This window comes from Lampris incognitus, chromosome 16 (genome assembly GCF_029633865.1).
Source record: "Lampris incognitus isolate fLamInc1 chromosome 16, fLamInc1.hap2, whole genome shotgun sequence".
Classification (NCBI taxonomy): Eukaryota; Metazoa; Chordata; class Actinopteri; order Lampriformes; family Lampridae; genus Lampris; species Lampris incognitus.
In genome coordinates, this window is record NC_079226.1 from 19,092,410 (window position 1) to 19,117,684 (window position 25,275).

Below are 25,275 nucleotides of genomic sequence, written 5' to 3' on the forward strand. Positions count from 1 at the left end.
AGGAAAAAAGTTTGGGAGCCGAAAGACTCGGCTCCTGTAGCTGAGCTGAGCCAGAGGATCCTGTTCACTAACAGAGTCGGAATTCCCTTCGCTTACTCTCAGAGCCCTTGAAAGAGAGAGTTACGTCAACTCCTTAGACGTCAATGGGCCAATTATTTAACAGCAATGGCGGATCATGGGAGCCCCGGATAGTTCCAAACAGTGCGCATAGAATATGTGTCACGTTGGAATATATCTATATCTATATATAAATGTAAAAATCTGAAAATATTGGTTAGTAGTTACCAGAAATCGCGGTTAAGCAGTTCATTTAAATGACCCGCCAAGCTTCGTTTGGAACTATTCGGCGGCTACGTGACCACGTGACCCTCTCGCGTTCTGACCCCCTCATTGACGCAACTCTCTTTCTAGGGCTCTGCTTACTCTTAATACAAAAATGACGTCACGTCAGACTGGGCCGCTCCACGGGGCCGCAAATTTACACGTGAAAACTGCGGCGCGGTCCTTTAAGGATTTGTGGTGACGTGTGTCACTTTTAACCCTTGGCCCCGCCCCCTCGGGGGAAACCAACCAAATCAATGATGGAGCGAGGTCGAGATAAAGGGCGCTTTGGCCGCCAGCCCACATCTGAAGTGGAAGTTATGCTGCTGCTTCCAGCGTCAGCAGCTGAGCATGGCCAAGCAGTACGACGTGTTACTGAGGCTGCTGATTCTCGGAGATACCGGCGTTGGGAAAACGTGCTTGTTGCGCAGGTTCACCGAACAGGAATTTCATCCTTCGCATATTTCCACCATCGGTAAGCCGTCAATTACTCGCTGCGTGTGGCAGAGTGGCGTTTGCTGCAAAACTTCCCTGTAGTTCCATGACAACACTTGGGCTAGCTACAACATTTGATGAAAATCAACATTAACCCCCCCCCCCCAAAAAAGATACTGATGTTGAATTTATGCGGTTGCATTGCATTGCAATGCAATCAATATATAAGCTGTGATATTTTTGTGTTGACATTGCCATCTATGACAGCTATGTGCAACCTGCCCAACAAGTTCATATCTGGGTAAACCTGAAGTTTATCTCTGTTCACACACACAGATTGATACTGACACGGAGGGTGTTGTGGAATAGGAGATTTGTTTTTTTTTTTCTTCTTCTCCAAAATGTTGTTGTTTAGAATGTGTTTTTCTTTCTGCAGAACAAATGTGTGGCCGGATATAGTATATGTCCCATACAACCTTTGTGCGCTCTACAGCAGAAGTCGTTTTCCCTGTCTGTGTGGGATGCTACTGACTTGGATGCATGCCGGAGATCAAAACTGAATGCATTATAGTTAAAAGTTGGAAAATAAAACGCTTCTTGACTTTCTCCCTCAACTGCACATGAACGCTGCAGGCTAAGAGTTCAGTTAGTTATACAGTGGTAGGAAAAAAGAATTATGCAGTTTATTTATTTATTTATTTGGCTTGTAGCCCCATTTTGGGCCAATTAAACCCTGGTCAAGAAACAAAAATCTTGTGTTTTGTTTCTCCCGGTTTGAAGTTTTGTTGAGTGGGAAGGCTTAGTTGAAGGTACAATGATCTCCCTTGCATTTAATGCCCACTTATTATTATAATTATTTTATGCAACTCTATGTCAGGCCTGCTAACCAGTGTTCCAGACCTGCATTGCTCACCATATCTCATACATTGTCTATTTGTTGGATCTGTTACCTATAGAAAGATGAAGGCTCAAAGCATGATTTCATATATTACACCCACACAAGCAAGCTAAGCGTGCAAAGCTTTTGAAATTATAATATTCTTGCACATGTCAATGGCCTTGTAGACTGCATTTACCCAATTTCCCCTCGGTGGTGAATAAAGTATTCTGATTCTGATTTAATATATAGCAATCAAGCCCTCAGGGATGAATAAAGTATTCTGATTCTGATTCTGATTTAATATATAGCAATCAAGTCAACCATAGCTGCGTCAAATCCGGTACCATTTAAAATGTGATTTTTTTTATCATGGAATACTCTGTTAGTCAGAAAGTTAAGCAATGGACCTGCCTTTTTAAACCTACAGTACAAAGTATTGATTTTGATCTTTTTACTTTTTCCACACTGGCCATTATGAGTTTTTCCCTTCTCTTGTGGAAATTTTATATGACCTTCTCATATTCTAACTTAGGGGCTCCGTGAGGGAAATTAATTGTGTCTTCTGCAGCCAGTGCTGTGCAGCCCTTTTTACTTTGCTTACTTGTCTTGCTACCCAGAATTAAAACACTCGTAAATAACATCAGCTGAAGTTTCCTAAAGGCGATGGCATGATTTAGGAACCATATGCCTGTGCGGACATTGGCAAAAAAGGCTTTTAACTATGCAGCTCCTTTCTCGTGGAATTATCCTCATAATCACATTAGTTTTAATGAGCTGGTCACATTAGGTGTTTGTAGAAGCCATCGTAAGGACGTGCAGGCAGGTTCTTCAGGATGTTGCTGTTTTAATTTGTTCGGCTCGACCAGTTCATGCAGTTTAGCTCCACCGGTCTATTTTTCTACCCCGTTATCTGTTATGTTTCTGCATGATTACATTTTACAGTTCTTCCTCCCTTGTCTTGTCCAGGACATACAGACGGGTGAAAAATTAAAGGGAAATACCTGAATGCTTGATCCCTACAGTGAGGGGGTCCGTGGGCTCTGTTATGCTCACGGGGACATTTTCCTGGCATGGTTAGGGTCCAGTAGACATGAACGACACTGCCATCACACGCCTTACACTCACAATAGTGAATGATACTGATCACCCCCTCAATTCACATTTCACACTACCGCCATCAGGCCGCAGATGCAGGACTCTGAAATGGAGCAGAGCTCGCTTTGTCAAGAAGTTTTGTCCTCTCTGCCATAGCAGCACTAAACAAACTGCCTCGCTGGCCTAGCATAGAACCAGACTTATCTGTGAGTGTGAGTGAATGTTGTGTGTTTATGCATGTTACGTGTTTATGTATCTGTACGTTGAGGTGTGGATATCTGTATGTTTCCGTGCTTGTAGTGGCTGAAAACTAATGTCCTGCGGGACAATAAAGACTATACCTACCATACCTACTTGTCCCCTTAGAGGGAACGGTCACTGCAAATCAATACAAAGTTATTCTGAGTGATCCCCTTTATCCTATGATGAGACATTTCTATTCTGATGGGAGCGATCTCTTCCAGGATGACAATGCCCCCATCCACAGGGCACGAGGGGTCACTGAATGGTTTGATGAGGATGAAAATGGTGTAAATCATATGCTGTGGCCTTCACAGTCACCATATCTCAACCCAGTTGAATGCCTATGGGAGATTTTGGACCGACGTGTCAGACAGCGCTCTCCACCACCATCATGAAAACACCAAATGAGGAAATATCTTCTAGAAGAATGGTGCTCATCCCTCCAGTAGAGTTCAGAGACTTGTACAATCTATGATGAGGAGCACTGAAGCTGTTCTGGAGGCTCATGGTGGCCCGACACCTCACTAAGACGCTTTATGTTGGATTTTCCTTTCATTTGTGACCCATCTATATCTTTTTAAATGAAAAGATTTAATGTCACTGAGGCTTTCCGAGTTAAATTAAGGTTAGATAAAGTTAAACTGATAAAAAAAACTAACACTTTCCACCAACACTTAATCCATGCAGAACATGGAAAAACAGATTTACTAAGAAATTATGTTTTTGGAAAGGTCACTGTAAGCCGTCTTTGATGCTATTTGAACTTTAGATTTGTGGTGAAAGCACAAGTAATTATCTTTTTTGTGTGTGTGTGTGAAGTCTTCCTCTGAGTGACAATGTTTTGCTTCTGTTTTGTAGGAGTTGATTTTAAGATGAAAACATTAGAAATCGATGGCGTCAAAGTGCGTGTGCAGATATGGTAGGTGGAGTGGTTTTGAGTTCGGCTCGGTGGCAGTATATTGTTTTATTGCATGTATGCTGATGCAAATATTTGGTTGACCTATTTTGCTGAGCTGTATTTCATCTTGTATGCAGGGACACGGCCGGCCAGGAGCGTTACCACACCATTACCAAGCAGTACTACAGAAGAGCACAGGTGATCCCTCTGCATTAAAGCTGCAGTCTTGAGGATTTACATGCAAACCAATCTCCTTTCCTGACACTTTTTATTGCTGGTGCGTTTAAGAAAATGTGAACATTTTTTGTAGATGCCGATTTTAAACATTACTGTTAGACAGGAGTTTTTTCTGGAACCACAGGCACACTTAACATGATCCTGGATCACCTGCATGGTGCAAAGATTTTTGTGCAAGTGCTTTTTTTTATCCCCCCCCCCTTTCTTCTCCCTAATTGTACTTGGCCAACTACGCCACTCTTCTGAGCTGTGCCGGTCACTGCTCCACCCCCTCTGCCGATCTGTGGAGGGCTGCAGACTACCAAATGTCTCCTCCGATACATGTGGCGTCGCCAGCCGCTTCTTTTCACCTGACAGTGAGGAGTTTCGCCAGGGGGACGTAACGCGTGGGAGGGTCATGCTATTCTCCCCAGTTCCCTTCCACCGAACAGGTGCCCACACCGACCAGAGGAGGCGCTAGTGCAGCGACCAGGACACATGCCCACATCCGGCTTCCCACCTGCAGACACGGCCAATTATGTCTGTAGGGGTGCCCGACCAGGCCGGCAGTAACAAGGGGATTCGAACAGGAGATCTCTATGTTGGTAGGCAACGGAATAGACTGATATGCTACCTGGATGCCCGCTGGTTGGTTGACTTTTCAATTGACAGGTCTCAAAAGGTGGAAGTCAATGGCGTTTTATCTGATGCCCTCTTGTCTTCCACTGGTTCACCCCAGGGGTGTGTCCTCTCACCACTTCTATTTGTTTTGCACACTAACGAATTACAGTGTCGTCATGAGGACAGACACATCATCAGGTTCATGGATGATTCCGTTATTGTGGCCCTGCTCAGTAATGATGAAACTGACCCCGGTCCAGTGGTGGATGATTTTAGTGACTGGTGTAAACACTTCTTCTTGGACATAAAGATGTCCAAAACAAAGGAAATGATAATTGACTTTTGGTAGAAGCCTCCCCCTATTCTTCCTGTTGTTATTCATGGCCGGGTTGTTGAAGTTGTCCAGCAGTATAAGTATCTGGGGATAATAATTGATGACGAGTGAACCTTTGAACCAAATGCTGACGTTGATTGTGCAAAGGCCCATCAGTGCATGCATTTTTATCAGAAGCTAAGATGTTTTAATGTTGACACCACATCTGTGGGAACGTTTTACTCTTGTTTTACTGAGTCCGTTCTAACCTTCCCTTTTATTAACTGGTTTGGGTCACTTACCCTGAAAAACAGGGACAGAATTGTTAAAATGTGCAGGAAAATTGCGGATACAAATCTAGATGACCTCTCCCATGTGTACAAAGTCAGAGCAAACAAAGAAGGCCCAGTCAGTTCTTGATGACCCGAGTCGCCCCTCGTTCAGTGAGTTCAGGTTGCTTCCATCTGGTTGCAGATATAATCTGCCGAGATGCAGGACCAATAGATTTAAGAATTCATTTGTCCCTGCTGCTACTGACCTTCTGAATGACATTATGTAATTCTAGGTCTCTTTATCTGAATTGTTTGTGTATTGATCGGTGTGTGTTGATCATTGATGCTGATTTTATTTACTGCTAGCTGTACAAGAAATTGCCCTTCAGGGATCATAATACCTTGACGTTGAGATGCAGAACAAGTCAAGTTGCAGTAAGTGTGAGAAGGAAATGGAAGTTGTTTAGGCTAATAAGCAGATGGCAGGCCAAGTTTGTAGAAGAGCTTTATCAGGAATCAGGAACAACTTATTGTCATTTCTATCATGGACTTGCATACACAAAAGAAATGAAATTTCATTTCACCTAGCCCACAGCAGTGCAACACAAAAGATAAATATCCAAAATTTCCAAAAACGACACCACCAAAAACATACAAAAACAGAGAGAACAAAGGGGGGGGGGACACAAACAGTTAACAATACAGTCCATTCAGTGCAACACAGTCCAAAAATTCCACCGTCCAGAGAACGAAAGCCAGCCAGGATGACTGTCAGAACTGCTGGTCTGCATAGGCTAGCAGTTAGCTTAGCCTCCTGTCAGACCACCCTTGGTGCTTCCTCTTTTGGCACAGCTCCAGGCAGGGCCATGGTCCTTGAGCCCATCGGACACAGCAGACCAGACTCCCTCAGCCGATCCAACGTTAGCTCTCCCAGTCAGACACCTTCGACACACCTCCCCCGCACTCCACATGACAAAATACTGCAAAATACAGACACAGACAAAAATGCTGCACAGTTGACGCTAGGCGAGGCCGCCGCCAGACCGCCTCGGTGTTTCCTCTCGGGCGCAGCTCCGAGCAGGGCCGTGGTCCCTGGGTCCACAGGACGCAGCAGACCAAGCTCTTTCAGCTGATCCAATGCCAGCCCCCCCCCCCCCCAAAAAAAAAGTGAAGCTCAAAATAAAAACTTCACATGATGACACAAACTTAGACATAGACATGGGCAAAGACACTGCATAGTCGGTACTGGATGAAGCAGCTGCAAACGTGAGTTCGCGCCGCCATCTTCCCACACCGGAACCATAGGAGGACATAAGAGATGGCAGAATATCAGCTTAAAGCCAGGTTCAGTCGTGCTTTATTTATTTGGTGGTAGAGAGGTGCAGGTATAATAGCGCTGGCGAACCTCTTTGGTTTAGAATGGATCTCTGGGATATGGAGTGGTCAAACACCGATGCACGTCCCGCAGTGTGAGTAAATGAAACAAAAACTACACGCTACATGATTGTAGCCTTAAACATCGATTCTGGTTAATGGCTTGATATAACATGTATTCATTTATCCTTGATGGTGATATCGCTCTTGAACTTCCCGCTTTCCCCGTTTTCCTCTGATTCTTACCCAGGGCATTATCCTTGTGTACGACGTCACGGATCAGCCTTCCTTTCAGCACATTGTGAAGTGGGCCAGTGATGTAGATGAGGTAAGGCAAATATCTTCCAACAAGCGTTCTCTTGTCTTTGTCTCCTTGTGTCTCTCTCCCTGCTACTTCCTCTTTTTTTGGGGGGGGGGTACTGATGTATTTGTATTCCCCCCTTGGTGTTCTTTTGATGTCTGTTCCTTATCTATCAGCTTGCTGTGTGTGACAGGCTGGCAAAGTCTTTTATCCTTCCCCTGTCTCCCTTCATTTAGTATTCCCCTAACAAGCTGCAGAAGATCCTAGTGGGAAACAAGTCTGACGAGCAGATGAAGCGGCAAGTGACCAAGGAACAAGGAAGCAAGGTTTGCCTGAATCTCATGCTATGCAGTGGTGCAAGACAGCATTATGACACAATTGTAGAGGGTGGAAAAAGACCAAAAACAAAGCTATAGCATCCATTCGTTGTAACTGATTCTAACCTCTCTGCAATTTTTCTATTCTATAGCTAGCAGAGACATATGGGATGGACTTTTTTGAGACGAGTGTATATGCCAACAGTAACATCACCGAGGTGGGAAAGCAGGCGAAAAAGTAGTGCAACATCTGTGTGTAAAAATTACATCAGTAAATTTTTATAAATGTTTAGGCAAATTCCCTTTTACAGAGCATTGCCATGATAGTATTGTTCATTCCTTCTTTCAGGCATTCAGTCATCTGACACAGCTGGTACTGCAAGCTCACAATAGTGATGCAGTCAACCTGCTGGGATCGTTGGACGATTATCTCAACATAGCTGCTCTGAAAGAGGAGAGGACCACTGAAGACGATAATACCTACACTCAGAGGATTTGCTCATGTTAGCAAGAAGACATCCATTGTGGCATGGCTCATAGCTTAGGACGCCCACCCTCCTTATTGTTGTGACTGAATGCAATTAAGGTGCAGTTACCCTTTAAAAGAGGGAATGATTTGTGAACTCTGTTGCTTGCAAGGGATTTCTTTAAAATGATTATGATTATTATCATTGTAGATCTGGATGTACTGTGAGCAGTTAGTATCCAGCAGAGGGCCCATTTTCCACAACATTGCCCTGAACCCTTTGGCAAATCTACTATTTAGCCGAAATTTAAAAGCCATCTCTGTGCCATTGGTTAGCTGCAGCAACAATAATACTATCAACACCAACTCTGATTTTATATGACCTCTTGTAAAGACCCTTTTGTATTGTAATATTGCTTCACTGTGCTCCATTGGCTTTGCTGTTTCATCTGCAATGTACACATCTAAATTTGAACACTATTTGTGATTCTTTCTATTTCAAATCAATCATTAGCTCTATCTATTGAGGTGAGAAGGGTATGGGGCCAATGAAAAGGTAGCCAGAAGACAGAGTTGAATTATTTACACCCAGAAACTCAAACCAGGTAAGGCTGGATTATTTTACACAATGGACTTGTTTACACAAGTGAGACGGTCTCATGGTGAACCAGGATGACCAAGCAGTGCATATTGTGTGGCATATCCCCAAAGTACATAGCAACAACCCAGTGATATTTCTTAGAGGCATGAAGGTGCCACAGAAGCTTGACATTTTGAGAAAATATTGGCATTTGTTTGAAGTATCAACAAGGTGGGGAAAAAAAGTTTTTGATATTTTTGAGGAATACTTTGATACTTAATTAATTAAATGTGAATGGCTCACTGAGGCCTGCAGAGTCACTATACTGGGTATTGAGAAGTGAAATTGGATACACAGAGTTTAGACGGTGTATTCATACATTTTTTATCACATTATGCGAAGGACGGGTAAATGTCATGTTAAATATTTGATGGTCAAGAAACTGATATAGGTCACACTTAATTATGCCTTATTTACGTTGTTCTCGCCTCGTTATTAGTATAGTGAGACATAATCGAAATACTTATTCTGAATTTGTTTTCAAAAACCTCAAATGCTTTTCTAATGATACCGGTATGAAAATAAAACCGATCTAACATTTTTAGTGAAATTCACAACTCAGGCATGGTGGTGCAGTGGTTAGTGCTGTCGCCTCACAGCAAGAAGGTCCTGAGTTCGAACCCCGGGGTTGTCCAACCTTGGGGGGTCATCCCAGGTCATGCTCTGTGTGGAGTTTGCATGTTCTCCCCGTGTCTGCGGTGGGTTTTCTCCAGGTGCTCTGGTTTCCTCCACCATCAGAAAGACGTGCATGTTAGGGTTAATACTCCTGTCTCTGCCCCTGACCGAGGCAATGGGAAAAGAGCTGGAGTTGGTCCCGTGCACTGTGTGGCAGCGGCCCACTGCTCCTAGCTACACGGCTAGGATGGGTTAAATGCAAAGTGGAATTTCCCTACGGAGATTAATAAAGTATATCAAATCATATTTTGGCTTTGATTACTGTCTTGTTGCAAGAGAAAATGTGCTATATGTCTCTGATTTCGTTCACTTGTACGGGGGATGCAGACAGTAACACGAATCTATCTGCGACTTGTACAAGTGAGGCGTTTTATATGTCAAGTGTATATCAGTTTCCTGCGTTGCCATTTGACACCCAAGAGAGGCAGCCTTCTGTTTTAGGTCAGGTGATGTGAGGTTGGATACAGTCATGCTCTGAGATCGTCTGCCGTCAGTGTGGAAGCAGAGGAGACAAGATGACGTTCATAGCCAAGACCTTCTACGATCTGAGGGCCACCACACTGGAGGGAGACCCTGTGGACTTCAACGTCTTTAGGGGACGGGTGGTCCTGATTGTGAATGTCGCCTCCCTCTGAGGCACCACCACCCGGGACTTCAGCGAGCTCAACCAACTTCAGAGCAAGTACCCCCATCGGCTGGTGGTCCTGGGTTTCCCTTGCAATCAATTTGGCTACCAGGTAAGTGGAAATAATATGGAGAGTTGTGCCAAACATTGCCAGTATATGACATTTTTACCCTGACACTGCACTTGGAATAGACAACAGGACAGGATTCTGTCCTGCAGCAGCTGCTCCAAAACACACAAAATAACAGAAAAAAATGTCCGTGTTTTATAGGAGAACTGCAAAAATGGAGAGATCCTGAATTCATTGATGTATGTGCGTCCAGGGGGTGGCTTTCAGCCAGGCTTCACCATGTTTGAGAAGTGTGACGTCAATGGAACAAACACCCATCCCGTCTTTGCCTATTTGAAAGACAAACTCCCCTATCCTGATGATGATTCCAGCTCCCTCGTGCAGGATCCCAAATTTCTAGTTTGGAGTCCCATCAGCAGAGCCGACGTCTCCTGGAACTTTGAGAAATTCCTAATTGGGCCAGAAGGAGAGCCCTTTAAAAGATACAGCAAAAAATTCCCAACAATCGACATAGAGCCAGACATTCAAAGACTACTGAGACTAACCAAGACCTAAAAACGGCCTAGTCCTGATAATGACCTCTTATTCATGACAGTCTTAACTGAAATGCTTTCCTCCATCCTTTTAAGCCTTATTAAATGAGGGTGATATTTTAAAAAAAAAGCTGCTCGAGTATTACCTGAGGCTTGTAAGCGCTTGAGAGTAATGGATGATTGTCTTCCAAACTATCCCCGCATCATCATACCACTTCTGTATGAAAATGGGGGGAGTCAACAGAAACGTTTTATGATGTAACATTGTCGAACAAAAACGCCTACAGTCAGTGTACTATTCATAGTACTGTTCTCATTCCACAAAAAAAGATGCACCGTGAGAAATATCTGTTGACCAGCAGGTGGTGCTACGAATTTGATCAGATGTTGGTGAATGAGATTCTCATGTATCAACAAACTCAAAAGGTTTTCATGATGTGATTAAATTCTTGAGCTCTTATTCATTTTCCCGTTGGTGTGTTCTTCTTGCTAATCCACCACATCTTGAGAGACACTCTTATGTGCCATTTAGATTGCCCATGAAGACAGAAAAAAAATGTGGTCAGGTGTCAAATAGCTGTTTTTATGAGGCTTATATGGACGCAAGGAGAGAAGGATGTAGAATTGGGATTGCATGTTGTCAGTGAATGCCTTATCTCTTAGAGGCCATTCACCCTCGACACCTGCATTCTTGCACAGCTCTATCAAAGCATCTAGTTGACTAATGGAAACATTCCTGAATAAATATCTGAAAGCTAAGTCCACTTGGGTGAAAACGATTTGAATTCCAGACATGTTCCAAAACATCACTGTTGTTACTTACCCAATCTACATGTCTTTACCTTTGTACCAGCCACGATAACAGCCTTTTCTAGTCCTAATTCATGCATCTAGCATAGGAAAAGTCCCCCCAAGTCACAAAGAAATGAGCAGCTTATCCCCCTCTATTCTAACCACATTGTCAGGGGAGGGAGTTCTGCATATCTGATAAGTCATAGCAACATGATGAAATCAAGGTGCCCCTGTGCAATTTTCAGAATACTAACATCTATGGACATGACAACAGCGGAAAGAAGGTGAGTAGATTATGCTTGCCCTGAGGGCCGGATAACACCAGCATGCCTCACCAATGAAGCAACATCTAGAGGCAGTTGTGGACACTCAGACACAGGGTCTTTTCTCCACCTCCTACATGACCCCTTCATGTAATTTGTAAAATCACAAAGTAACGCCGTCTTCTCCTCTTTCTCTGCAGATATCACAGGATTAGAGATAATACCACCGATGTGTTGTCACAATAAAATCCGTGTACATAAACAAATGTTGAGTTGCGTAAACAATATCCATGAATATGAAAACCGATGGCTAAAAGAAAAAAATGCACAAAATTCTTACATAATTTAAGGGTTTTCTTTGCCTTGCGGTTTTACAGACAATTAAACCTATTTAGACAATGAGCAAATAAGATATTCAAAAACAGGGAGAGGGGGTTTCTCGTTGGACTATTTATACGCATGCTTGTTAAATTTAACATTTATAATGGCAACGTTAGATAAACGTTTGCAGAAAAGCTGCGTACCACAGGTGAGCGTTGTTACCACGGTAACGTTTGAGTTCCTCGTCGCGGAGTTCTCGCGAGATTCTCCGCAGAGCAGGGGGGGCGGGGCTGGAATGATCTCATCCCTCCTGCAACTGCATAGCGCAGCGAGGTGAAGCCGTAACTTTGAATCAAACTTCTAAGTTGCCTCTCAGATGAAAACGCCGGGGCGAATTTGGTCTCATCCGGGTCGATGTAGCTCCCGTCAAGGCAAGAGAAAAGAAAAAATAATCTAGAAAAAAAGCGCCGTGCAATTTGGATTTGGGACCCTTCCAACCAGTTAAACAAAAGGAGGAAAAACGCTTCAGTGTTGTGTGACATCCAGTTGCTTGAAGCAGAAAGGAGAGAAGGTGAGTGGGGAACGTCGTGCTTAATAAAGAGGGCTGTGTGGTCGACTCGTGTGTGTGTGTGTGTGTGTGTGTGCGCGCGTTAAAGTCACAACCGAGCGGCGTACGTTCGTCTTCCTCGTAGAAGGACGTAGCAGATCGCTGCGCTTTGCAAGGCTTACTTTGTGATTTCGGTGGGCAATCAGTGCCAAGAGGTTTCAATTGACGGGGAAGAGTCGTGGGAGCGAAACGGATGCCGAAAAATAGCCCCGTCTTTTTTTTTTTTTTTTTGCACGCGTGACTGGCTCAGTCAAAATACCAAGGCCATAGCGTTAAAACGTATAAATCGTATGCATCTTTACATCACGTTCAGTCAAGGGCAAGGCATTGTGCCGAGTCCTGCTTTGAGGGAACCGATTCACAGGTGGCATCAAACACACCAGATCACCTCAGTGTGTAAACGTCTATGTATAGCTGTACCTACACTAATCCGTGTCTGCAGAGTATTATGCTGTGTTATGTCCTATTGCTGCCATATGATGCCTCGGTGTGCCATACCTTTTTTCTGGTTGTCAGGATATATATTGTGTTGTGTTGCCACAGGATCTCACGCTAGACCCCCGTTCCCACATCATGTTGTTGCCTGGGTTTTCCGGCCTCATGTCTGATTTGTTTACAGCCTTGAGAGCTTGCCTGGCCCCATTTGGCAGAATCGTGTGGATAAGTTCACGACGAACGCAACGCTGACTCTGATCAGTACTCTTTGCTGTTTGTTGCTTGTGGGTGTTGTGGCTGGCTCTGAGATAGCAACACATTTCTGGGGATTTTTCTTCTTCTTCTTCTTCCATCAACAAGCGTAGTACACAGTAACTACCACATTGGATGATATTTCATGAAAAGATGCTGGATTGGGTGAAACAGGTACCCCTTTTAGGATAGAAAATGACTGTAATGTTCAATTTAACAGATTTTGATATGTAGCCAAAGGAATTGAATCAAGTGCAACTGGACTTGGTTATATATCTTCTTGGTTATCTTGGTTATATGTGTATATAACCAAGTCCAGTTGCACTTGATTCAGTTCCTTTGGATAACTACGACCTGGATGAATGAGAACATTCACAGACATTTTTATATGTAGTTATCCTGCATGCATTGGTCGTTGGTTCACAGAACATGAGAGATTTGGGGAATGAATGGGGGCTGCAGGGACATATCTGCTCCGACACATGGCGTAAACCTGGACATTGGTGAGCTTTCATGACGTCCAGCAGATGTTATAAGGTGTTCAAAATGACCACGGTGTACTCCACCAGCCTGATAAGAAGATGGAGATTGGTGGACTCCCCCTCTACCTGCACTGCCTCATCCAGTGGTTGAGATGATTTGGGAAAGATAACTTCGCACAAATTAGGCGAAGGAAGGAATCTGTGGAGATTAGCTCTGGGCAAGGATCAAGGAGTTTTAGCATTCTTGATAGGCTTAGCTGACCTCCGGCAGGCACGACTGATAATATAGCTGCACTTATACCCTTTTACTTTTCAGTGAATTTTTTGGCTTTACCTGTTTTTGCTTTCCACGGTGTTGCTCATTCCAAAGCATAGCAGTTATTCACACTGGGCTGATTCCAACAGCGGGATTTCTAATGTAGGATCAATCGAGAACAGATGCAGCAGTTTTATATCACTATTGGGAGAACCGTGCTAGCTCTATTTTAGTCTCAGTCTGTGCTTTATGCTACCGACAAAAATACCACTCAATGTTAAAACGAGAAATTATAACGTGTCCCTCAAACAACCCTCTTGGGGACATCCGGTAGGTTTGCAGCCATAACAGCACTCCAAATGGGTAATAGCGGGTTTGACCATCTTTTATTCAGCCAATTTATTTATTTATTTTGGATTCTGTTGTTTTGCAAAACTGTCATCAAAAGATGCTAAAAGGCACTCGGTATGTTTAACCTCTGAACTTTGAGTGAGAAGTTGAGGGGAAAAAAAACTACTTGCTCATCTTGAAGTCACAGTTTTTGGCCCTATTTTCTTTGCAACAAGGTTAAAAGGGTCCTCCAAGTTATCGAAAAAAAACAACTTTCTTTTTAATGTTATCTTTTCAGCAACCCTTACGTTGCGACAATGTTCAAGCCTGTTCAGTTTGCAGCAGTGTCATCTGTCCAACATGCTTTCTCCGAGGGCAGTTTCCTGTTGGCTAAGATAAGATTATGTTTCTATTGTCTCCTGTGCCATAGTTGGAAGGGAGCAGAGGAATGAGAGAGGAGGACAAGAGGAGCGTTGTACTGCCTCGTAGTGTGTCTCTCTGGATTGTGTAGGCTGCAATTGTGCAGTGACCATTATGGAATTCTTATACTAACTTGTTTACTTTTTTTTTGATGAATCGGCTCATTTGGGAGACGGTCCCTAATGAGGAAGCTGAGAGTGAAGTGGTCTTTATTTATTAAAGACCTTTAGGCCCGGCAATTATTTGAAAACGCTCGGCGTGCAACGTGCCATAGTGACTGGGCAAAGCCACTCAGTTAATCGAGCTGTCCCCATCGTGGGTTTTGAGTTAACCCCAAAAAATGACAGCTTGATATGTCTCGAAGAAAATAAATAAATAAATAGATAAAGGAAGCGCCGTCTGTTTTGACATGACTGATTCAGGTCTAGCCCATGTTAGTCAGACTATAGTCAGAAGTCAAGTGACTTGATGATAATATGGCCTCGTGTATTTTCACTGTGTCACCACTCTGTCGACAGCGGGGGTTGATGAGTTTGACTTTGATTCGGTGTGACTATGGTGCTGCGCTTCCTGCTAAACTGTTGGAATGCTCATTCTTTTGTCTCGCTGGGGCAGACCACTGTATGCCAGCCAATGGATGAAACCAGAGGGTTTGGAGGCCACAATAGCAATGATGTAATCTCTTTCAACGCGCTGTCACAGAGTAAATGTGCACAAAGGAAAATGCACCTTTATTCCTCCCATATGGCCACTGAGTTTCAGGAATTTGACCCCACAAAAAAAAAACGCTTGGTAATTCTGACTCTGTAATTATCTATACAGGAGAAGGGCCAAATTGAAAGGGAAGCAGCTCTGTTGTTGTTGGGCAGGTCCATTTTTCGGGGGGGGGAGGGGGAGGGGGTGCAGAATGGTACCGGGTCGCTACAAAACATTCTCCACCTGCTGTGTGCTCTTGTTTTCTTGCTCTTGCCCATGGGAATGTGAGTTTCACTGGTTGAGCTTCAAACCCTTAAACCAAAACCCACAGTTACAGCAAAGATCAGACAGAGTTTAATTCCAATTTTCCCCTCAAACCTCAGAAGCGCTGAAAATAGTCATACGCTGGATAGCCATAAAAAATGGCACAAAAAATGTATACAAAGCTTTGACGAACAACCACTTGCATTAAATAATAAGATTTTTTTATGTTAGAAATGGCATTGGGACATAAGCATTCCATCATGTAATGTGGGACTCTGGTAATGATGTGTTGCTACAGGCTATATGTACCGACATAGTGATGACGTGCTCGGCGTTGTCTCGACATGCCTGTCAGTGTCTACACTGTCTCTCTTGTTGGGCCTACACACTTTCTCTGGAACAGATTATAGGACTCTGCTCCCAGTAAAATCAAAACTCCACACAGAGCAGGCCTATGCCCCATGCAGAGCCCGTTTGGGCAGTAGTGGAAATACTTCCCCATGCAAAAACCACAGGGGCTCACTGTTGTCCCTCCTGTGGACAGAAATCTGAGATGGAGACAGGAATGCACAAGCTCAGTACAGATCCCAACGCACAGACAGGTCTGTTCGGTTTGTTCTCATTCCTGTGCACGTTTCAGGAGCAAAGCCTTGTGTGTGGGGGGGACTGGAATCCTCGTGCAGCAAAGGACTGTTTGAATTCCGCACTCGGATCTTGTTATTTTGGGACCCCGGATGCATTTCTGAAGCGTAACCTGCAAAAAAAAAACAAACCCTCTGTAAAACGGTGAACGCCTTCTTGCCATACTCTCTCTCTCTCTCTCTCTCTCTCTCTCTCTCTCTCTCTCTCTCTCTCTCTCTCTCTCTCTCTCTCTCTCTCTCTCTCTCTCTCTCTCTCTCTCTCTCTTTCTCTCTCGCTCTCTCGTGCTTTGTTTCCTGCTTTCCGACTTAGAAATCCCTCTTCATAGTGTGCCAAGATTCTACATCCTCTGCCGTTGAACAAGGGAATCCATGTCCGTCCTGTGAGTTCCTGCTCTGCCCTGCACAAAGCTGTGAGGGATGAATGAGACTGCTGGGAGCCGAGTGCTTCCTTATCCAGGATTCAGATGATATTTCTGTTTTTTAAAGATCTCAGAAAAGAGACAGGTGGACTGACTGCTGTTTTATGCATGTGTCTGTGTGTCTGTGTGTATATATACATATTATATATATATATATATATATGTGTGTGTGTGTGTGTGTGTGTGTGTGTGTGTGTGTGTGTGTGTGTGTACATATATATGTATATGCATACATATATGTATATGCATGCCTGGGTGGATGTGGTTGGATGGATTGATGGGTGTATGTGTGTTTGTTTACTTTGCGAGCACACCCACTCACACACACACACACACGCACACAAACACACACACAGAAATATCCTAATTCCTCTTTGAGAGCATTATCTATTACATAACAAAGGTGGTATTCCCGTCTTTTGATATTCATTCAATGACGACTAGAATAATTATTTGTTCCAGTGTATCCGAGCAGTCTACGTAATAAATACAAATGTGGTATTCGCTGTGGTAACAGTTCTGACAATGAGAGACTGAACGTTTCCACTTTGCTCCAGGTGCAGAGGGCAGATAGAGCTGACTAATAACAAACATGGCCACTTTCCCAGCCTTTCCCCTCTTCCTGCCTGTTTCCTGTGTATTTCATTTAAGTATTCCTGGATACCCTGGCTACACATTTGCCACAGGAGAAATCCGTATCAGCTGCCTAAACTAAAAAGCGGATGTCTCTGTGAGCAGTTTGTTCCCTTGTAATAAAGTAAGGCATGTGCTCGCCAATTACATGTAGGCCTCTGCAGAAGCTGTGGAGGTGCATTATGTGTAGTCAGTCAAGTGAAATGAGGGGCCCTTTAATAGCTATATTATAAAATAAAAGCAGACCTTAGACATTTTTCTCATATACTAGTGTTATTGTTGAATGGGTGTGATGTTTTTATAGTGATAACGTAATTGAAGTATTGCTCAGGTTGGTGCAGTCATCACCATCGCCTGGGATGAGGTGGGGATGTGTTGGAATGTGGCTAATGTGTGGCGGGCCATCCATGGTACTTCTTCTTCTTCCGGCTTATTCCCTGTTTCTCAGGCATCGCCACAGCGGATTTTACAGTTTCCATTGGTACCCTGTGAGGGCAGAGCACCAATGGCGGCTGTTGTTAACTCAGGCCTTGACTGATCCGGTATGGAGCCTTGACCGATCCAGTATGGTCTTGTATGCAATCCACATACTGATTTGGCAAAGGTTTTACGTCGGATGGCCTTTCTGACAAAACCACTAACCGTACGGATGGGAGCACAGATAAAGCGCTGGATGTATTCATAGACTTGTATTCATGGACTAGCACCCATGGCTGTCACCTACCTCTACTGACCCAACAAGAAACCCAAATAGTGCTCAAAGCACCTACCTTGCCCTTGGACCAGCCCATTCGCTCGAGCATCTTCTGGCTGAACTTGGATTCATCATTACTCCAGGCACTGTTCCTGGTGTCCACAGACCATTTCACCTTCCTTCGGGGTTCCACAAGCATGGACATCCTGGGGCCATCCATGGTGCTAACATGGTACTAATGCATGCTTGGAATGTTGATAAGGAGGAGGTCATCAGAGACCATTTGCTTCGGGAAATAATGAGAAAATACCTGCACCTGTCCACAAGTTTATATTCTTAAACTTATAAAACCTTCTGTAAGAGTAAAATGGTAAATACTACCTAGAAACTTTTAGCACAATATTAATTTAAGTTGTGGATTTCTTTTGTGTGTTCATCAGAATCAGAATCATGTTTATTGGCCATGTAGGTTTGCACATATAGATGGAATTTGACTCTGGTTTCGTGGCTCTCTCTGTACTTAACATAGAATAACAACACTACAGCACAACAATCTTCAGATAGATCTTCTTGTGTTTGCTTGCACATGGATGTGTTGGGAATGCTTAGCTACACCTCTTGGAGAAGTTGTGTGGCATGTAAAAGCAAGATTGCCGCCCCCCCCCCCCCCCCCACACACACACACCTTAGAGAGACTCTCCGGAAGATGCAAATGAAGGGATCACATAGAGCTTCAGTCTAAACTCGGCATGTTTTCCTCCTCTTTGACTTGTGGGGATGCAAAGTCCTGATTATTGCCAGCCGGGGGATAAAGGGGCCGTGTTAATTACATTCCGCTTCGCTCCACATCCATGAACCAGCACTGAAACAGAAGAATTATTGGGACAACTGTCTGATGTTGTCTGCCTAATAAAGCCTGTGCTAATCTGCATAACCCTTTTAATACATCTTAAAGTGGATGATGTCTCAATGTATTTTGGTGGTCATAAGGTAAAAAGAGAAACACTCTGCCCAGGATTGCTAGTTTAAATGAGATGTGGCATGTAAGATAATGGTTTAGGAGGATGAACTGAGCCTGTGTGTCGGTAACTCTGCGGTGCAGGCCAGCAGTAGCAGCTCGCATTGCAGCTTTTGACATCGGATTTCTGGCACAGACGGTGATTTAGCAAGGTTCCACTGTTATGCAACACTGGCTGAATTATCACAGTCCAAATGACTGTATGAATTGATTAACTCCATGGCCTGACTGTATATAATTGGGCTGGAAGTGCAGCAGGCCATGCATTAAACATTTGTCAGAATCAATGGCTGGAAATGGCTTACATGTATAGCTTTGCAATACTGCTGTGAATTGTGTGTATGCCTAAAGTCTTTCCACTGTATTGACAGGATTACATACTGTGTGTCCGTAGCTAAGGCTCAATGTGATCCTATTGAGTCGTAAACCTACCTATACTGAACACTTTCGGCTATCTGCTTCAATACACTCCAGGACGAGAAGGAGGCGTTTGTGGTCTCTGACTCAGGATGCTGATTACTGAGGTGTTCTTGTGCTTTCTCTAGCATCCTCTGCTGGGGAATTAGCCTGCCCTCTGTGCTGCATGGGAGAAGACCAGAGGCACAGCAGAGAATTCCCCTAGGGTTTCATGTGATGATGATGATGATGATGATGATGATAATAGGTTCCTCCTTGGTTCTGCACCCCCTTCCCTCGCAGCCATGGCCCTGCTGACGACTCCCCCCCCCCCCCAGTTACCGAGGCTTTTCCACTGTACTCAGCACCTGCAGCCCAGGGTCTAGTCTTGTTAAAATGATTACCTTCCCCTTCTTGTTTTAAAAGTCTCACTTAAAAGAAATTTCAACACCTAACCCTCTGCCTTGCTTTGTCTGGATTCACCGGCGTTTCAAAGGGTTAATTAAAAGTGCCCAACTTTTGCAGAGCACATCTTGTGCAGTTGGCAGGCAATTAATATCTGGCGGCAGCGGAGCAGCAATTTTGCCAATGTGAGGGGATTTTAATGAAGCTTTCACCTTGACTTAGGCCACGCTGAAGGCCGGTGCTGTTTTTCTCCTGGACCACCTCCCTCTAGGCTAACTAGCCCATTGAGTCCTATCCGCAAACACTAACGCTCATCCTCATTTTTCACTGATATTTTTCCCGATCAGCCTTGACCATTAGAAATGCATTTGATGAGGGCCGCCCCTCTTCACTGGCGAGGGCGGTAAGTGCAGGGTTCAGACGCTATACTCTTTTGTCAGCTGCGGTAATTGAATGATGTCGGTTGGAGTTGTCGGAGAGTCATCTGAAAATGATGCCAGTAAGGTGTTCAGCTGAGGAATGTTGAGTTGCTGCTAGTCTCGTCAGTGATGGCATGAGAAAGATTTGATTTATCTGTGGATTTGAAGCACCTCATGCACCAGGCTTCACTCTCCCCAAATATATAAACAAACAAACAAACAAACAAACAAACAAACAAACAAACAAACAAACAAACAACACCTTACATTTAGTCTAATGTTCAGCTGTACCATCTATGTAGATTCTGTATGTGTGTGTGTGTGTGTGTGTGTGTGTGTGTGTGTGTGTGTGTGTGTGTGTGTGTGTGTGTGTGTGTGTGTGTGTGTGTGTGTTTGGGCTGTGGCCTCTCTAAAAATATTTGACTGATTGCAGAAGTGTTTGAGTGATTGCAGCTAAGCTAAAAATATGCGCTGTTGTAAGACATTAAAAATTTTGCTTTTTTTTTTCTCCAATTAACGTTCTAATCCTCATTGGTGAGAAAACTGGCAAAATATATTTTTTCTGCACCTCCGCCGCTGCTCCGTTTTAGCTTCTCCCTCGTATTCTGTCACTCGGTGTCGCCTGTGCGGTAGGATTCAAGGTAGCGTTTCATAGAGGTGCTAGCAGAGTAAGTTCCCCATCGCCTTTAATCTGCTCAAACCAATCAGTCTTGTGATAAAAGTTTTGAAGTGTTAATGATGTGTCAGCTTGCATTTCTGGGTTGTTGGTCACCTAAAAAAACATGAGACAACGTGATTCAAAACATGATTCGGGGCCCTGTCCAAAATCAGCCATTTTACAATGTAAGTGTTCAAATCCAGTCAGGATATTTTGTAATTAATATGCAATGTTAGCTACTCAAATGAAAATGTGCAGTCGATACTAGGCCTACTTCCAATTACAAACTCCAGACCATGAGCCCATATTGTTCTTTTCACGACAGCAGCTGTGCTTCACATACACTGATGAGCCAAAACATTATGACCACCCGCCTTAATATGCTGTTGGTCCTTCGTGTGCCGCCAAAACGGTGCTGACCCACCGAGGCATGGACTCTACAAGACCCACTGTAGGTGTCCTGTGGTATCTGGCACCAAAACATTAGCAGCAGATCTTTCAAGTCCTGTAGGTTGTGAGATGGAGCCGCAATGAGTCAAACCCATTGGTCCAGCACATCCTACAATTGAGATCTGGAGAATTTGGAGGCTAGGGCAACACCTTGAACACTTCATCATGTTTCTCAAACCATTCCTGAACAGCGTGAGCAGTGTGGTAGGTCGCAATACCCTGCTGAAAGAGGCCACTGCCATCAGGGAATAACGTTGCTATGAAGGGGTGTACCTGGTCTGCAATGATGTTTAGGGAGGTGGCACGTGTCAAACTGACGTCAACATGAGTGGCAGCAGAACATGAATTCCCATGCATGAATCCCCAAGCATGAATTCCCAGCAGAACATTGCCCAGAGCATCACACTTGCTCCACTGGCTTGTCGTTTTCCCACAGTGTGTCCTGGTGTCATCACTTGCCCAGGTAACATGTCTGTGAATGTTCTCATTCATCCAGGTCATGGTTATCCAGAGGAATTGGATCAAGTGCAACTGGACTTGGTTATATATCCGTGAAGACGTTTTGCCTCTCATCCAAGAGGCTTCATCAGTTCGTGCCTTTCTGACTAGACTAGACAGACTGACTAGACAGACTAGCTTGGTCTAGTCAGAAAGGCACGAACTGATGAAGCCTCTTGGATGATTGGTGAAACGTCTTCACGGATATATACCAAGTCCAGTTGCACTTGATTCAATTCCTTTGGATTCCCCAGGTAAACGGTGCACACGTACATGGCCATTCACGTGATCGAAAAGAAAACGGGACTCATTGGACCAGGCGACTTTCTTCCACTGCTCCAAGGTTCAGTACCAACGTGCTTTCGATGGTGGACAGGGGTCATCATGGGCACTCTGACCGGTCTGCAGCTACGGAGCCCCATACGCAGCAGGGTGCGATACACTGTGTTGTGGCACATTCCTCCTGTAACCATCATTCACATTTACTGTGACTTGTGCCACAGTCTGTCTGTTTGGACCAGACGGGATAGACTTCGTTGCCCTCGTGCACTAATGAGCCTTGGGCGCCCAACACCCTGTCGTCGGTTTGTGGTTTGGCCCTCCTTGGACCACTGTCAGTAGGTACTCCCCACTGCTGATCGGGAGCACCCCACAAGCCTTGCCATTTCAGAGATGCTCTGACCCAGTCTCTCGGGTCTTTACTCCTGCCCATTTTTCCTGTATCCAACACGTTGAATACGAGAACTGATTGTTCGCTTTCTATCTAATCCACAGACTCACCAGACATCTGCCCTTGTTTAGAGATGATCAACATTGCTCAGTTCACCTGTGAGTGGTCATAATGTTTTGGCTCATCAGTGTATGTGTCCTTGTTTGATATGTGCAATATAAGATAGCTCCGATTGCTTTCTGTGGGTAGGCATTCCTCATGGAGAGGCACACATTGCTGGTGCTTATGCAGTAGAGCTCATCCTCTCATACTTTGACCCAGTAGGGCCCTGACACTTTCCATTTGAGCAGCGCAGACCGTCACATCACCTTACCACATCCCGCCCTGGCTGCCCCATCACAACAATGAGGAATAAGCAGACATGGCATTCTTTTTAGGGTTTCCACCCTATTTCGGGGGAGACGGGAAAATTTTTATTAAGCACAAAAAAAAAAAGAGTCAAAATTACCGTTTTTCACCAAGTTCCCGAAGCACCTATTTAATACCAGCAATTTTCCATTGCTGGTATTGAGGGGGAAATGGTCCACTTACCACCTCCCGTCATATCAATCTGATATTTGATCAGAGAATTTTGTTATTGCATCTGTGTTGTGGCAACAGATGCAGTGTTGGTATAACACACAGAGGTAACAGGATATGACATATTCCTCAAAGACTTCATTAGTAATGCTATGACTTGATGCTTATCTTTGTTCTAATTAATGAAAAGGTTAGGCTTATTTCAGTTTCACTATGTAGGCCCTGCTTCATTTTCTTTAATAAAGTCTGAGTGTTGGGATATATGACAAATGTTGTTATGATAATCATTTGGAAATGTACATGTTATTGATTTATATCACTATCTGCTTACATGGAAAAATGCTATATCTAAGAATCCAACTGAGACTCATCGTGTTGAACTTTCTTATAATGTGATGTATAGTGTCAAACCAAAACTAGTTTTCCAATAATGCTCCGGTAAATACTGTTTCAGACCTTATTTTGTGAGAAATTTTAAGGCAACAGATTCTCATCATCATTAATTTAGACAAGGAAATTATGTATCACGATATAACAACTGAATTTCATCCCGTTACAGTACCATTGACAGACAATAAATGATTATATTGAATTATTGCCCGGCCCAGGTCCTTTCTGGTTTTGCTTGCATCCTGCCTGCGTAACCAGGAAGTGGATGTGAGAGGACGAATGAGTCGATTGCTTACAAACATTGCAGGACTCTGCCATATTGACACCTCTGCAGAGAGAATCTGTCAGGTCACTGTTAAGTGGCCTTGGTGCTCATAACACATTTTGCCACTGAGGTCCCATACTGAGCTCCTGCTGTCTCTGTGACCTCAGACCCCATGCCTACACCCGTGCATGCCCACATCTGCAAACCATTACTCTCACACGCACTCTTCTCTCACACACAAAATGCGTTTCACTGTGATAATTCACTTTTCATCTGATTCCAATACAGCCGAGTGTCCCGTGTGGAAAAAATTGAACATTGATTTTTTTTTCTCCCCCCAACGGGTGCAACAAGTCCCTATTTGGGCTGAACAACGTGTAGTTTCAGAATCGACATCGCAGTGTACACATGTGCAAAAGTCACATTGCAAAGGATGTAATGTAGGCCCATCAGTCATGTTGGACTAAAACTCTTGATTGAAAATGAAATGTAGCAAAGTCTGCTTTTTTTATGACTGCTCATGAAGAAAAATATCCTGGGGTGTGGGGCATCCGGGTGGCGTGGTAGTCTATTCTGTTGCCTACCAACACGGGGATCACCAGTTTGAATCCCCATGTTACCTCCGGCTTGGTCGGGCGTCCCTACAGACACAATTGGCCGTGTCTGCGGGGTGGGAAGTCGAATGTGTGTACGTGTCCTGGTCGCTACACTAGCGCCTCCTCTGGTCGGTCAGGGCACCTGTTCAGGGGGGAGGGGGAACTGGGGGGGGAATAGCGTGATCCTCCCACACGCTATGTCCTAGTGGTGAAACTCATAACTGTCAGGTGAAAAGAAGTGGCTGGCGACTCCACATGTATGGGAGGAGGCATGTGGTAGTCTGCAGCCCTCTCCGGATCGGCAGAGGGGGTGGAGCAGCGATCGGGATGGCTCAGAAGAGTGGGGTAATTGGCTAAATACAATTGGGGAGAAAAAGGGGGGGGGTCCTAGGGTGCCCGGTGCCCCGGTGGCACCTGGTAGAGCACGTATCACATGAGGCTGAGTCCTTACCGTAGCGGCCTGGGTTCAAGTCTGGCCCAGGCCCTTTGCTGCATGTCATCCCCTGCCTTTCCTTTCTCTCTACTGTCACTGTTAAAAAAAAAAAAAGGGAAAAAAAAAGCAAAATTGTTGCAACATTCTTTGGCACATCTTTCTTATAATGTATCATTTTTTTCCGATTTAATGATTTCATGGACTAGCTTGCCTTATTCCCCCCTCTAAAATTATGGGATTAATCATTGCTAGAATGATACATTCTTTGTACATGTAGCTTTGAAGTTAAAAGATGCATATATATCTGGTGAAATGATGTGACTCCTTTTTGTTCATTAATATTGATATCCATACCGCAAAAAATAAAAATACCACAATGTTGTTGCTATTTATTTTCAATATTCAGCCCTGGCCCATATAGCCTATTTAGTGTTTCAACAAAGATGCTCCTTTGTGTTTTGCATAATTATTTTTCCTGAGCAAAATTATTTTCAGGAATCTTACTGCATGTTGTCAATTCAGTTGCTAGTAGCTGTGGGCTGTAGGAGTTAATGGATACTTAGCCCCGGCCCAGTTTGGACTGGCACCGGGCAAGTGACCAGATAACTACTAATGGACGGACACACACACACACACACACACACACACACACACACACACACACACACACACACACACACACACACACACACACACAC

General features: G+C 44.2%; 3 protein-coding genes across 3 annotated transcripts in view; all 3 read left to right on the forward strand.

The window, feature by feature from the left end:
- The first annotated feature begins 577 nt into the window (after positions 1-577).
- LOC130126614 (ras-related protein Rab-15-like) lies at positions 578-8,514 on the forward strand. Its single transcript, XM_056296211.1, has 7 exons — positions 578-796; positions 3,833-3,893; positions 4,010-4,070; positions 6,919-6,996; positions 7,206-7,295; positions 7,439-7,504; positions 7,636-8,514. Exons 1-7 carry the CDS (start codon positions 673-675, stop codon positions 7,792-7,794), a joined length of 639 nt encoding a protein of 212 aa, XP_056152186.1. The 5' UTR covers positions 578-672; the 3' UTR covers positions 7,795-8,514.
- Positions 8,515-9,582: 1,068 nt separating this feature from the next.
- Positions 9,583-10,317, forward strand: gpx2 (glutathione peroxidase 2). Its single transcript, XM_056295577.1, has 2 exons — positions 9,583-9,804; positions 9,964-10,317. The coding sequence occupies exons 1-2, from the start codon at positions 9,583-9,585 to the stop codon at positions 10,315-10,317; spliced, it is 576 nt and encodes a 191-aa protein (XP_056151552.1).
- Positions 10,318-12,063: 1,746 nt separating this feature from the next.
- LOC130126154 (signal-induced proliferation-associated 1-like protein 1) overlaps positions 12,064-25,275 on the forward strand; it is a 67,612-nt gene continuing 54,400 nt past the window's right edge. Inside the window, exon 1 of the mRNA XM_056295537.1 lies at positions 12,064-12,242. The gene's annotated coding sequence lies outside the window, so the exon portion shown is untranslated. The remainder of the gene's footprint in view (positions 12,243-25,275) is intronic.